This window comes from Perca fluviatilis, chromosome 11, assembly GCF_010015445.1.
Source record: "Perca fluviatilis chromosome 11, GENO_Pfluv_1.0, whole genome shotgun sequence".
Lineage (NCBI taxonomy): Eukaryota > Metazoa > Chordata > Actinopteri > Perciformes > Percidae > Perca > Perca fluviatilis.
The window spans coordinates 10809328-10824303 of NC_053122.1; the positions used below are offsets into that span (position 1 = coordinate 10809328).

The 14976-nt window shown below is 42.1% G+C and overlaps 2 protein-coding genes across 2 annotated transcripts in view; one reads left to right on the plus strand and one right to left on the minus strand.

Moving 5' to 3' along the window:
- Positions 1-14976, plus strand: part of astn1 (astrotactin 1) — a 566677-nt gene that overhangs the window by 510622 nt on the left and 41079 nt on the right. The window lies entirely within an intron of this gene.
- The window catches only part of pappa2 (pappalysin 2), a 105713-nt gene that overhangs the window by 53432 nt on the left and 37305 nt on the right, over positions 1-14976 (minus strand). The window contains exons 9-12 of the mRNA XM_039816834.1: positions 10027-10219; positions 8806-8939; positions 4289-4471; positions 2812-3115 (exon numbers count right to left, since the gene is read on the minus strand). Coding sequence (XP_039672768.1) covers positions 2812-3115; positions 4289-4471; positions 8806-8939; positions 10027-10219 — 814 coding nt within the window. The remainder of the gene's footprint in view (positions 1-2811; positions 3116-4288; positions 4472-8805; positions 8940-10026; positions 10220-14976) is intronic.

Below are 14976 nucleotides of genomic sequence, written 5' to 3' on the forward strand. Positions count from 1 at the left end.
CATGACCTTAAAGCCCTACAGCAGGAAGTGTGTGTAACGATACCTTGGCTCCAGTGTCGGGACTATTGATCTGTTTTGGTGGGCTGTGTCTATAAAAAGAGCCTCCTCCTTGTTTTCCAAGCATAGATCTACTGTGTGAAAGGTAACTAGGAGAACACAGATCTCTCAGTACTGTCCAGTTTCTCCAGACTCTACACATTTCCTTTATTAATTATGAATCAGCGAAGGAAATGAAGAATTTAAAAAACTCCCTCCCTCCCTATGTATCTATACTGAATCCTTATTTGGATATATGTTCTGCCACAGCTTTCTCCCTCTCTGCCCTCATTGGGCTCTCCATGACAAATTTGGCGAGGTTTAGATCATCTTTTTTCCTTTCTCTTGTTGCATTCTGCACTTCTTTCCTACATGCCTAATTCCCTCTTAAATTACTAAACAGTATTAACAAAAATCCTTAAGCAATTTAGTTTATAACTTTCTGAAACTAACAATCTGACATTCACACCCACTTCACGCTGTGATTGGCCGGCTATGCGAAGGTGAAAAGAAGCCATGGTTTCTAGCTACATTTTTTTCATTCTTTATACAAATATTTGTGGGCCTTTTCATGTGAACAAGCAAGTTCAACACTATGAATGTCTTACAGGAGAGACTGTCTAAAAATGTGCACCATTATCCCAACATTTAAACAATATTGCATCTCCCCCCACTCCCTATGGCCGTCTGTTCCCCATTCAGATAGTGTTTCCCTCCTGTAAGAATGATCATTGCCTCTGCTGTTGGGGTTAGGAATAAAGTTAGGTTCAGGTAAGGTTCAGGTAAGGTTCAGGTAAGGTAAGGTAAGGTTAGGTTAGGTTAGGTAAGGTTCAGGTAAGGTTCAGGTAAGGTAAGGTAAGGTTAGGTAAGGTTAGGTTAGGTTAGGTTAGGTTAGGTTAGGTAAGGTAAGGTTCAGGTAAGGTAAGGTAAGGTAAGGTTAGGTTAGGTTAGGTTAGGTAAGGTTCAGGTAAGGTTCAGGTAAGGTAAGGTAAGGTAAGGTAAGGTTAGGTAAGGTAAGGTTCAGGTAAGGTTCAGGTAAGGTAAGGTTAGGTTAGGTTAGGTAAGGTTCAGGTAAGGTTCAGGTAAGGTTCAGGTAAGGTTCAGGTAAGGTAAGGTAAGATAAGATAAGGGGAAACATATCAACAGGGACAGACTTCGACGCAGGTGTTTCACCCTGCCTCCAGTGTGGCGGTTCCAAACAACTATAAACATTTTTTCATTTCCAACAGGTTAGGGTGAGGACAACAGGTCTGATGAACTAGTTCTGATCGTTTGTTTGCTCAGCTTTTGTGTTGTTTTATTCATACAACAAACTCCATTATTAGAGACAGAATACCTGATGAAGTCGAAACATTTTAAAGTGTTTTGATTAATTGAACAGTTCTTCTAGTCCTCTTTACCCACCTTTCCCTCTCTGCGTCAGCCTGTGCCTGTGCGGGTGGCATGGCGCGGGTTCCGGAGGAAACAGCAAAGAATCAGATCCAAGCAGTCACTGGTGTTCATGGCCTCTACTGCTCACATTTTGTTTATATTCTAAAAATGATATGCCTCTGCTTACGTTTCCTAACCTCTGATGTGCTGTTCTCCTTACCTCTCCTCCAGTATCTTCCACTTTTGTGTCCCTCAACAATTATCCATATCTTTTCCAATTTCCTTTGTCTCACCCCCTCTTCTTTTTCATCCTCTCTTTATTATCCTGCCCTCCCTCTCCCTTCTTTTCCAAACTCATTGCTCTCAAACACTCTCTTCTCCTCACATCAACCCCTCTCTGTCCTCCTCAGTCCCACATAACTCAATTCCCACTGGTTCTTACATCTTTTTGCACTTAGACACAGCTTGTGTAACATACAAGACGTGCTCCCTGAAAAATAAACTGTTTTTGAAGCCGTGTCCACCTAACATCCACCCTGCTCTGTAAAATAGCAACAGCTTCTCAGAAACCCAAAATGTTCTGCAATCATATGACACAACTGTCATATCCTGGCAGATATTTGGTAAGATAAAGAAGGCTTATGGCTTTAAATTTGGATTCTGGTAAACATTTGGACACGCCACAATACGAGAAAGGACAGTGTACAATGTTATTCAACTCAGCCCCGAAACCTTCTCATGCTTTTGATTGAGTATATGCTTGTTGAAACAGATTTGGATCAGTAGCCACAGCTCGGCATCCCCATGTTGGAAACATTTGCCTTCTGAGCTTTTCAAACAGAACCAGACACTTTTGAGAGACAGATAACTTTGGATTAGCAGATCTGAGGACACAGAGGTATTCTGTGGAACTTAAACTCCCCATGCTGGCCTTAAATAACTCTTTTTACCCTCAGTCTTATTTTCCTCTGTGGCTGCTGATGTCTGACAAGGCAGTATGTGTGTGTGTCTACGTGCATTTGTGTGTGTGTGTACCCAGTTTTAGTAGTTGGCACAGCCTCCATGTTATAAATATTCATCTACACCTGAGAGAAAACCAGACTCGGGAACTTGCCTCAGGTGCAATCCCGGGTATTTTAGGGTGGTTTGGACAGAAAAACAACACACCTTTCAATTCCCATTACATATTGCGGTTACCTCTACCTGTTTGGCTTATTCTCAAGCTGGGGTCACTATTGTAATGTGTGTAGTGTACCTGAGGGCTGAGAGTAAATCAAAGAAATTAGCTTTTATTACAAAATAACACTGAAAACATGACCGTGGGGATCTTTCCTAAAACTTAACTGAAGTAAAAGAAAGTAAATTAATGAGTTTGCCTCTACAAATACAACATTCAGCATCTACCTGTCAGTGAATGTCTGCTGGGCCTGAGGTGAGGGGGATTTGCTGGTGAAGGGCGGCTGCCGCTGAATCCTGTACAGCAGAGCTTGGCAGCTGGTGCACAGAGGGCTGCCGGGGCCTGAAGACAACATGGCAGCGTCGATCTCCATCTTCTCATCGAACGTACAGAGTTTTATGGCGGTGACAGCAGTGTTGTGGGTGTCGAGGCGCATGGTCAGGGGCATGTCGCAGAAGACGTGCTGGGGTCCGAGGTTAATGCTTTTCCCCGTGTCTGTTATCAGCTCGATGTTGGCTATGGCTGGGTTGTCTGTAACAAGGAAATACAGACAGGTATGTCAGCTGTTATTTCTGTAACTTTGAACTTCAATTTTACACTGTACACAGTTTTACACCGAACAGCGTAAGGGTTATATCTGGAGACTAGAATTTTACACATATTCATGTACAATGGTACGTGACAACTGGTTTTCTAGCATTTCTCATGAGCAACTGCCTTGAAATCATTCTGATTAGCACAGTTGCCCCTCACATTTATAAAGAGACTAAGAGAGTGACCTCCCACACAGCATTGTAAAAGCGAGTGCAGTTTGAGGCATTCAGCTAAAGAAGACCTTCCAGATTTTCCTCCACCGAAGAAAACACATTATTCGGCTAAAAAAGCCTTCGGAAATTAGAGAGATAAGATCAGAGTCAAGATCAGAGTCAACATTGATCGGGCGTTTTTGAGATGGAGAGCCCTATGAGCTGCTAAAGGGCTCCAACGTGACTCTGAGCTGGCTTTTCTTCTTGCGAAGGGAGAGGGGAGGTGTGGCCGAAGCGCCTGTCTGTTTTGGTCTGAGATGCTGGTGCTCAAGTGCAATGTCTAGTGGTTCTTAAAGTCGTATATAAAACCTTTAAAGTTTTAGGACTTTGTATGAGTCCCAAGGATCATATTTGCTATAAGCAACATCCAATAACAATGCTTAAAATTCATAAACCTCTTTTTTTAATGCCACTTGCTGTGTTTACGTTGCTTAATAACCCTCATTGTTTCCAGTCTCCCAGGGTTTCACAGCAACCAACACTTATTTTTGCGTTTCCCAACCGCACACTACTGCTTTTTCACAGTCATGCTGTTCTTTCTAAGGCCCATAGCATTTAGGGGTGGCTGTGGCTCAATCTGTAGGGGACTTGGCTTTCGAACAGGAGCACTGTCGGTCCAAGTCCCCTTACGGACCATGTATGGAGAGGTGCCAGTTGGCCTCCTGGGCACTGCCGAGGTACCCTTGAGCATGGACCAAACCCCCCAAACTGTTCCAGGGGTGCTATACAATGGTTGACCCTGCGATACCCCCTGAATTGCATGTGTGCATAAAAAGGATTTGCAAAAGATACATTTCAACTGCCAGTTTACCATGTGGATTGATTGACAAATAATAAAAAAGTAAAAGTAGAAAGTAAAAGTAGTGCAATCTGACAAATCAAACAGAGTTAAACTTACTTAAAGAGATGTAGGTGACCCAGAGGGTAAGTGCGTGTGGAACCATAGGGTGGAGGAACCTTAGTGTGAGGGTGCAGCCCTCCGTGTCGGGACATGGCGAGGTCACATTAGTGTCATAAAGGCTGAGCTCAGGACTCCAGGCCTGGAGGCTGGGATCACAGGGCTGCTCCACATCAGGGGTGCCTGGGGTTCAATGACATCACACAGACACACACAATGGTATTCATGTACTGCAAAGGGCTCTCAATGACTTCATCCAATCAATAACCCCAAAAGCTGGGAACATACCATGTATAGCCCAATCATAATCCTGATTCAGCCATGAAAATGAAAATAGAAAACCAGTGACAGTGTCAAGATCCTCATTTTGTTGGCACGTGTGATCTTTCCTTTTTCTTGCTTATGCTATTAAATTTATTGGGTTGGAGCGGCGCCAACAATTAGCCAAGGCTCCGTACTGTACGAGCTCCGCCGCGGGCTTATGTAAGTGGCCTGATGTTTATACTCGTGCACTGGTGTGTGCGTCGAGCCGCATGTGTGTGTGTGTGGGGGGGAGTGTGTGGTAGAGGGAGAAGTGAGAGAGTGCCGGCGATTAGCTTCGGAGCGAGTAGCGACTCTAGAGTCATAGTGAGAGAAACAAAGTGTCTCCCCTGTGTTTTCTGACCACGGTGGGAAATCTGGAGCAGTAGAAGTTAACTCTCTCCTAGCAACACTACCAAGCGACGTGTAGTTAAATTTTTCGAGAGGTGCACGTCAGGCTCAGGCTACGGTGTAGGGTCCGGCGTGGACGCAGAGGGGTCTGCGTCTACGCCGGACCCTGCGCCGTCAATTCGACGCACAACTAGAAAAAGGCCTTAAGACCTAAGAGTTCCATTGCTTCACTGTAATTGCTGTGCAAATGATAAATTAAGACCTTGAACCTTGAAGATGAAACCTTTTCTAACCTAATTGGTTGAACATACTGGACTTGCCTTTGCTTGTAACCCTTCAGCATAAGTCTGGGAAGAATATGTGAGTAACATCCTCTCCCATTTTAATAACTGTTCTCTCAAGTGGAGCTGCTCTTGGCCCAGCAGTAAAGGACTGTAGTTGCACTGTAAAGGCTAAGGCATGAGTCTGAATAACTGTGTTACTGGCAAAACATAACAATTTTTAACAGGGCATGAGTCCCTTTCACTGAATAAAGATTCAGGAAAAGGATTTTACAGGGGGATCTCCATTTCCTATTAAAACACACACACACACACACACATGCTGTGTGTGTTGCAGTCTGACATTAACCTGTGTATCAGATTTGGTGGACAGTGACCCATTCATGACTCTGAATTGCCAACTATTTGATCTTTCTTTCATCACATATCGCATGGCTGGTATTACTTTGAACTATTTAAGGCACTGAAACAATTTTCTCTATCAGTTCATTACTATAAAGGAAGGGATTCTACATGAAAACAAAACCTTCAGCCAAAATTAGGACAATTTTGGTCATTTCAATTCAGACATTTCTGTATTTTATTTTTGTCAGTGCTGTTCTCGTTGGTATGAAGTAACGAGGCTCAGTTGGGAAAAAAAAGTGATGACATGTACTGTGTGCCTAACAAAATGTAGCAATATTTGAATATGATCAAAGTTGGAAGATGTTTTCCTTATGTTGCCAGGGAGATGCCACTGCCAATCAAATCTGATCAAACAAACCCCCACAGTCCTAATGAAGCAGATTAGTTGAGTTTTTAGTCTTAATAAATAATACCCCAGTAAGGATAGGTTTACTTATTTCTGTGATGTCCTGCCTTGTCCTCAACATGTATTATCCACTTCTGTGTAGTAGTGGCCAATTTAACAAATTTATCAGTATTACTTTTAACAACTAACAGCAAACTTGTTCTCATTAGTAACAAGAGAGAGCAGACTTTTCCAGTTGAGAAAAAAAGCATCATGCCCTCTTACTTAAAATATGGCCTACGCAGCAGTAACCACCATTACACCAGGCAAAATCAGTTTTTAATTGATACATTGTTACAACGGAATCCCATTATGGTAGTTTTATTATCAGCTGTGTCTCAGAAAGCCAAATTAAATCAGGATGTTAATGAGGTGTTAAATATTTCACACCCACTGAGAAAGAAAGACAAAGAACGCCAGGTAAATGATGTCCAGATTTGCCCAAATAGGCATAAACGTGAACCAGAACTGTAGCTTTAATATTTCCAGTGGATGATCAAGTATATGGATAATTGTTTGCATCCCTGTTCCCCGGCTGTTTTTACGCATACCGTACGCCGATGTTAGATTGTCATTCCCCTGTACAGGTATTGACATTCTTATGCCTTTCATCTACTCTCTGCAAAATGCAGTACAATGAACAACATGATGCACCTACTTTACATTTTCTGATTTGGAATTATAAACCACTTTAAAGGCAGGGTTTGTAATGTTGAAAAGCTAGCAAGATTTGAAAGTAGCACGGGCGCCGTTGCATCGCTGCTTCAGAGCAGAGAAAGGACTGCAATTTTACTTCATGTCTCATTCACCTGTGAGGAAATCGATAATATTATCATACCAAATATTTTAAACAAACATGACTTCTGTTAGAAATGTGGTGACGACGCTCATTGAGCTCAGGCTTGTTCACAGGGGGGGTAGAGTATGCGCAGCAGGTCAAGGAGGCATTTCATTGGTTCTTTCCAAGCAGACCGCAAGACACTGATTGGTGGGCGTTTTCACAGGATTATAGCACCTACAGATCACAGATCTTTTTCACTCCTTTTTTAGAGCCCATAACTTATTTATTGCTATATATGATTTTTTTTCTTATATTGGAAATAGTTACCAACCCTGCCTTTAATGCTTTAATGCAGCACAAAACTAATGTAATCCTTCTCAACATGAGCGCCGGCTCCTAAAACTCAAACCAGTCAAGATTGTGGTACAGGGACAGGGGTTGCAAATTAGTCATGGCTATAAACCTGTATGCATGGCATCTACTTTGTAGTTTTTATAAAGCAATGTTCTATTCATTTGTCCCTGTCAAATAAACATTAAATAAATAAATAAACAGACCAAATTTTCAAGGATAATTTAGCCAAGAGTGTATCGCCATTAAACTTGTAAAAGTGTTTTGTGTTGCCAGCCATGATATCCGCATTGAATTTGTTTAACTTCCCCTCTCACTTTCCCTGCTGAAGCCAATATTGCCCATCTCCATTGGCTGAGAAAGTGACCCCGCACAGCATTCAGTCTTTAGAAGTGGGAAAGTGAAAAGGGAGCCAGGGAAACTAGCAGACTGGCTGTCTCCTCAGCTGTGTGCATACCACTGTTTAGAGTAAGACTGTAATTGACTCTTTATCATCATTATGATCCCCGCAGCGAAAGAGAGGGAGCCGTAATCCCCCCTGTTCCTCCTCGCCGCTTGTTTTCAAAGCATAAATTCCAGCAGAGGATTTCCACATATTTGGGTAGAGTTTCCACGGAAGAGAAGGAAAGTGTTATTGTGCTCGTAAGGTATTTTGTTCTTTCTTTCTGTATATATCATTCTCTCTCTTTGCTTTCTTGTTTGCTTCCTTGTGTTCCTTGATTCTTTACCCTCACCCTATATGTCATGGCAAAGGAAACCGGGCTTCTGTAGAAATTATGATTGGAATAACAAGGACCATGTGCTTACATGAAGATTTATGTTTCAAAGTACAGTGCTACAAGATACACTTTTTTGGGCCTTTTTTTATGACTGAGATTTAATGTTTGAACAGCACCCAAACATTACCCAGAGTAGACGGTTTGCCTAATAATCCTTGTTCTCGCTTTGGCTAAAATAAGACAGAGACAGAGAGAGGTCTGTAGCTGAGTGCAATTATCATTTAATGATTTTCTGCTTTTTCCTCTTCCAGGAGCCATTAGCCTTGCACGCACCTGAAATTTACAGGGAAGAGATGTGTGTGTGTGTGTGTGTGTGTGTGTGTGTGTGTGTGTGTGTGTGTGTGTGTGTGTGTGTGTGTGTGTGTGTGTGTGTGTGTGTGTGTGTGTTTGCAGGGGAGGGGGTAGATCTGCTCTGTGGAAACAAGAGACAGAAGTAGAACTCAAGGACACAAACTAAAACCTGAAACCGCCACATTCCTCACTGTCAATAATTGTTGACAGAGGAGCTTATTGGACGAAGAACTTAATTTAGTCAGCTGTAGATTTTAGGATGAAAGATAAGTCATGAATCATTTACCACTACCGGTTTCAACTTGGCCAATATTTATTTGAATGAATTCCAGTAGTTGAAAAATAATCTTGTGTCAATCAAGTAATTCATCTCTAACAAACACCCTCAACTCGAAGTGTTGATAATTGAGTCGCGGATTTACATACAGCTCCAACAATCTCTCACACTGGTTTGACGAAGGACTGTATTATTAAGTATTAAGTGTATCCTGAAACACTATTCTAGATTTTGTTGGTACATTTAAAAAGAAAATAATCATCCTTGTTTTAGACACATATGCACAAACACACACACACAATGATTTCTGACTGACCAACTGCCTCCTCGGGTGTCCAGTAGCCTGACGTGTCACAGATGCGAGGCGAGGTAGCCTCGGAGGCGTACTGGTGGAAAACACCGTCTTTCTCACAGTCTCCACAGTTGATACCAGACACATGGATGGTAGAGCTGGGATAAAAGGAAACAGAGTTGCTGATTATTGATGTATCACACTTTGTCTTTTGCTTGTCCCAACAAGGCAAATATATTTCTCTAAAGTAGGGCTGTTCTGAATATTTCAAAGCTTCGAAGCTTCATTCATAATGTTGACATTTGAATTCTTAATCAACATTGGAATGCTGCCCACCTTTTCTTTTTTTTTTTTGCATGTCTATTTATTGTTTGATCCCAGTAGTTCTGCACAGTTGCAGATAAAGATTAGGCTACACTAATATTTTTAGTATTATACTATTTGTAGAATTAGATTCCACTGATGGCTGCGTAGGATTGTTTCCCATGTGTGTGATCCAAACATTTCCAATAACACCAGAGCATTTTTTTCTGTTGTAGCATAATGTTGCTATGAGCCATTTATCATTTCATCATTATTTTATGCCCATATTGGATTATCCTGCTGGCATGTATTTAGGTTGACGAAAATAATTAATTATATTCTTTAAAGAAAATTGATTTAATAAAAAACAGATTATCTCATTTAATCGAATGAATCACTTTATCCAAATTGAGGATTTTTTTGTGGATTTTTTTCTTTTTTTGGGTGGGGGGGTTAATGACGTCATAAAATATGACAACAGATATTCCAAGCTTCATTCAAAACCTCAATAGAAGCTTTGAATGTAAAAACATGAAATTCTGAATTTGCTGACTTGTGGAGGAGTTTATTTGAGGCTACAGTAGCAACAGTACATGAACATGTTACATTAGGCCAACAACATGTCATTTTTAAAGGCTCCAAATCGGGCTAAAAAATGCAACCTTATTCTGCCTTGGAGAGCGCCCTCTATCACTAAAGGGAATAAAATAGGACCAGGTGAACATATTTTCCAAAGATCTTTTGGGATCAGGTGAGATTCAAGTATTTTTTTTTAAAAATATGTTTGAACACTATAATCATGCATTATTTGTCCACAATAACGGTTGGGATTGTGGTAGAATTAGCATTCAAATGATGAGACAAGTGCAGACAACAGACAAAACTCAATTTGGTGTATACCTTGAAGAGGTAAATAATTAGGATTAAGTCATGCAATCGTACCTCTGATAGAGTGGTCCCCTCAAAGGCGGTAGCCAATAGATAGAGACAGAATCCGGACTCTGGTCTGTCACTATGGGGGCCAAAGGAATGGGGGCAGGTTGCTGGTCCATCAGCCACTTCTGATAGACTAAGTCAAGATAACAGTGCATCCGGGCCACTTGGTTGGGAGTGAAATGGTTGGTGCAGTTGTCATCTGATGTGGTGCAATGAAAATAAAAAGTCGAGGCAATCATAATGAATCAGGTTCAAACACGAGCCTCCATCTAATTTCAGTGCTAATCACATGGTTGAAAATAATTAGGTTTATTGTAGATGTGAGGAGAGGAGGTGAAATAACATTTTGTGAACACAAGAACGTCCTTAATGAACCTTTCAGAGTGCATGCAACTAAATTTGAGTATATCAGACAATGAAATGACTAAAACGATCATATCATTCTGCTCTTGAGATACAATGACACATGAATGAAGTGCAGGTTGTCTGAGCAAAAACATTCAGATGTGAAAATAAGCTATTCCCTCATTTTCCTCAATTAAAGCATGATAATACAGTACTATCTAAATACACTGACATCTGAAATTGTTCATTTTAACTCAGTTTTGTCAGATTAATTATGACTATAATTTATTATTGTCCATCCATCCATCCATCCATCCATCCATCCATCCATCCATCCATCCTCCCTCTTATCCGGGGTCAGGTCGCGGGGGGAGCAGCTCCAGCAGGGCACCCCAAACTTCCCTTTCCCAAGCCACATTAACCAGCTCCGACTGAGGGATCCCGAGGCGTTCCCAGGCCAGGTTGGAGATATAATCCCTCCACCTAGTCCTGGATCTTCCCCGAGGCCTCCTCCCAGCTGGACGTGCCTGGAACACCTCCCTAGGGAGGCGCCCAGGGGGCATCCTTACCAGATGCCCGAACCACCTCAACTGGCTCCTTTATTAGGGGTCCAAGCCCGAGGGGCATGGGAACCGCGTAATGCAAGGCATCGCGGTTCACAGCTCCAATGGAGCGTGGAACCCTATTGTTTTTCTACTGATTATTATTCCGCTTCTTCTTCTTCTTCTCCGCCTAAAACTCCGACTGCAGCCTAAACCGTACATGGTGGGGGGTTGCCAATTTCAGGACTGGTCCAAAACCCCGCAAGGACCTCAGGTGCAAAAATTTACCCATTTCCACCACTAGGTGGCGTTATAGCAGAAAAAACGCGTTTGGACCTATAACTCCCACACCGTACACCCGGCATTCAAAAACCATACATCTACGCGTTTCCTGGATCCAAATGAATCACGTGATATAGGCCACGCCCATTTCCGCCTAGACTTTTATGCGTGAAAAATCGCGATTTATCAAAAACCTACTTTTTCTAACTCTTCCTAGACCGTGCGACCGATCTGCACGAAACTTGGACCGTAGCATCTCCAGACTGACCTAACTAAAAGTTATGGAAAGAATTTTTATAAGATAAAAATTGCGCATATAACGCAAAAAAAACAAATACATTTTTTAGCCAACATAAAAACACCCACCTTTCCTTTTCCCCCAAAAAAAAATTTTTAACACCAAAAAATTTTTTTTTTTTTTCCATGACCCTCTGGAGGTACCCCATGCGTTTTACGAAAATTGGTCACTAGGGGGCGCTACAAGTACAAAAAGTTTATATCTCATGAACGGCTCATCCGATTTATACGAAATTTGATGGGTACCATCTGGGGCCAATCCAGAGGCCATCCCTAGAATGGAGTACCGAGGGGTCAAAGTGGGCGTGGCCTCTGGGACCCAATGTGACCCAACTCTAGATTCACCACTTACACTAATGTGAACAACTTTAAATTTACAGGGTAGATGGACAATGGGCCATGGATCACACCTACCAAAATTACACATGTGGACCACTAGGTGGCGCTATAATGTTTTTTTGTCTTTAACTCCGACATTACACATGACACATTGGAAACTCTTACATCCACGTGTTCGTTGAATCAAGCTGAATTACCGGATGTAGGCCAGGCCAATTTCTGCGCAAAAGTGTTTTCGCAATATCGCGCAATGTGCAAAACCAACTTTTTCGAACTCGTCATAGCTAGCTACCACACACGTATCATATCATATCTCGGTTAAATGTAATGGTATCAGCAAATAACTTGAGATCCTTATTCAACATTCCACTACGATGCTGTATACCAAATTTGGCGAAGATCGGGGCGCTATAAGCAACGTTTATTTGTTTCGCCCAATAACTCAATGCATTTAAATGGGAAATTTGCAATTGCAATATCTCTGCCACAGTAAACGCAATCAACACAAAATTGTGGTGCTCGTTCGGCATGGCGTTCTGAGGCGCTGTACCAAATATATGGCGAATATCGGCCATTAGGGGGCGCTATAGTCAACATATGTTGGTATATATCAGTTTGGGCCTTTTAATCCCTTCTGAGGTCGAGCATGTTGTATGCAACGCCAAACGGCACTTCTTAATAATAACTTTATAACTTCAGAATTATAAATAGTCGAAGCGTAGGGTCTTTTTGAGCTAATAGCTAACAGTTGCCCCTTTTTGCTCGTGTTTTCTTTGTCTTCCTAGCCCTTACAGAAGGTTTTGCATCCAGCCTAGAAGTCCAGAGTTTTTCAGGTCTTTGTGAAATTAATCCATACTGTTACATCCAAGATTGATACACTGTGTGTAAGAAATGTTAATAGTTTGTCCATTATGAGTTATAATGTTCAATATGTTTATTTTTCCACTGGATGACTCAAAATATATAGAACTGTAGATGTGTTGCTTGTTGGGCATGCTGCTCTGAGGATTTGTACCAAATTTGGCAAAGATTGGCCATTAGTGGGCACTATAATCAACATATAAGTGTTTTGCCCTGTTAATCAATGTTAATGGAATATTTGCAATGGGAATGTATCAAAGACCTTGCAGCTCACACTTCTCAATATTTACTGATGTTTATCTCCTACCGTTAAGTTTTGGTTTTCGCTTTCACGTGCTCCCCTGGTGTTCAACAATAAACAAACTTCTTAACCCACCTGACAAAGTTTCTACAACCTTCACAGTGGACAAATGTAACTCTTTTCTCCCACTTTTTCAATCCAAAATCAACACCATTCATATACGCTGATACCGTGCAAATAAACATTGCAGTTGGTGCTAAGTGGAGAGTCTGTCATAGTGTGATTGGTTATGTCAGTGGCATTGATTCTTAATTTCCCACGAAGCTGATCGCGGTTACGTGTCAGTTAAACTTCTCATCTCCAATCCTATCTGTATTTGTGAGATGTGGCTCTGTCCTGAGTTGAAAGCCTACTTTACGGCTTTATTATCGAGTTAATAGGCGCGTGTGTTCGTGGCGGCCGCTGTCCATTTTCTAAGGTTTTGAAATGCAAACAACTTTTGACTACTTTTTTTTTTTTAAACGACGTGCGCCTGTGAGCACCCACGGAGGAAAACATCAATCGGCACCTATGACACCATTTACAACAACCTGACCACCTGCCCTGCTCTTTCAACCACCACACCTGCCTCCCCCCCTCCACCCTCTGAGTCACTCTCTCATTTCTCCCTGCTGTCCCCTGTGGTCAGGGGGGTTAAGAAGTTTTTTTATAGTAGAGAATTGTTAAAGGTAGTCTGTATATGCATGGAGATGAACTGTTAACCACTACATTTGCCACGGCAGAGTACCCCAGAACTCGTGCATCAAACCTCTCGATATTCACCGACGTTTCCCCCCCCTACGTAATGCTTCGGTTCCCGCATTGGGGCAGCTTCGCGGGTCATCGGGGGCGACTGGCGCGGCTCCCCGGGGCGTCGCGGACGACTGGCATCGGAGGCGAATGGCATCGGAGGCTTGGGCCCCGTCATAACTGCTTGCAGTTCTAGTTTATTATTGTAATGTATATTATTATTATTTAAGGTAAGCACATTATAATACTGAAATTAGCTAAAAAAAACAGTTGTGACACACACACAAATTTAAAAGTAATGCTAGTTATTTGTGTGCAGTATACATAGTATTGCTTGTGTTGCTGTGTATTACAAACAGGGATCCCACACCTCCCTATACATCAAATTCAGGGACTTGCCTTTCCAAGACCAATTTCCTCAAATTCAAGGACCCCACATGGCATAGTTTGAGACAACTGTGCTAATGCCAGTATTTTCTCCTTTTGAAATTTCCGTTCCGTGACGGAATTTCTGCTTGTGTTTTGGCCTGTGTGTTGTTATCAACTGCCCAGTTTGACAGCCAGGCCGGGTTGCCAGATATACTTGTAAAAACGTAAACCCAGCGTGCTACAGCTGTAACGTAAGAACAGCCATGAAAGCAGCAAACAAATGAACAAGATCAAGGGAGATAGATTCTACCCGACCTACAAAAAAAACGGCATGTTTCTAGAGACGTAACAAACCCGTCTGGGTAAATATTGGAGATTTATTTGAAAGATGGAGACAGCTTAGAGCCCAAAAGGATGCACAGTTGGCTAATTTCCTCCTGAACAGGTACACTAAGCATTAGCTTCAGGCTAATTTATCACGGCTACAAGGGACGGGAATTTTATGTCATTTACGTACTCACATATATAGCTTGAGTACTCGAGTTGGTTACTTGCAAAAACAATTGAGACACAGCCAGCAAAGTGATCCCGACTGGTCCTTGCTAACGCTGCCATGCTAACCCTGCTAACGTTACGGGAGGACCAGGCAAGCGGACCACGGCTGTTTACAACGTGTAGCCTGTTCAGCACCTATAGCCGACAATGGTGAGTTATTTTAAGCCAAGAAAGGGGGGCTGTAAATCGGGAAGAGAGGAGCGTAAGTTTGCAGTGTGTTTAGCTATTGTTGCTGTAATTCTAAGCTGAGGAAGTGTGTCTGTCCGTCGGATGGAGAGGACGGCGAGGTTGTTGTGTTTTTAGCGGTTCCTACCGTAATTTTAAGCCTAGGAAGTG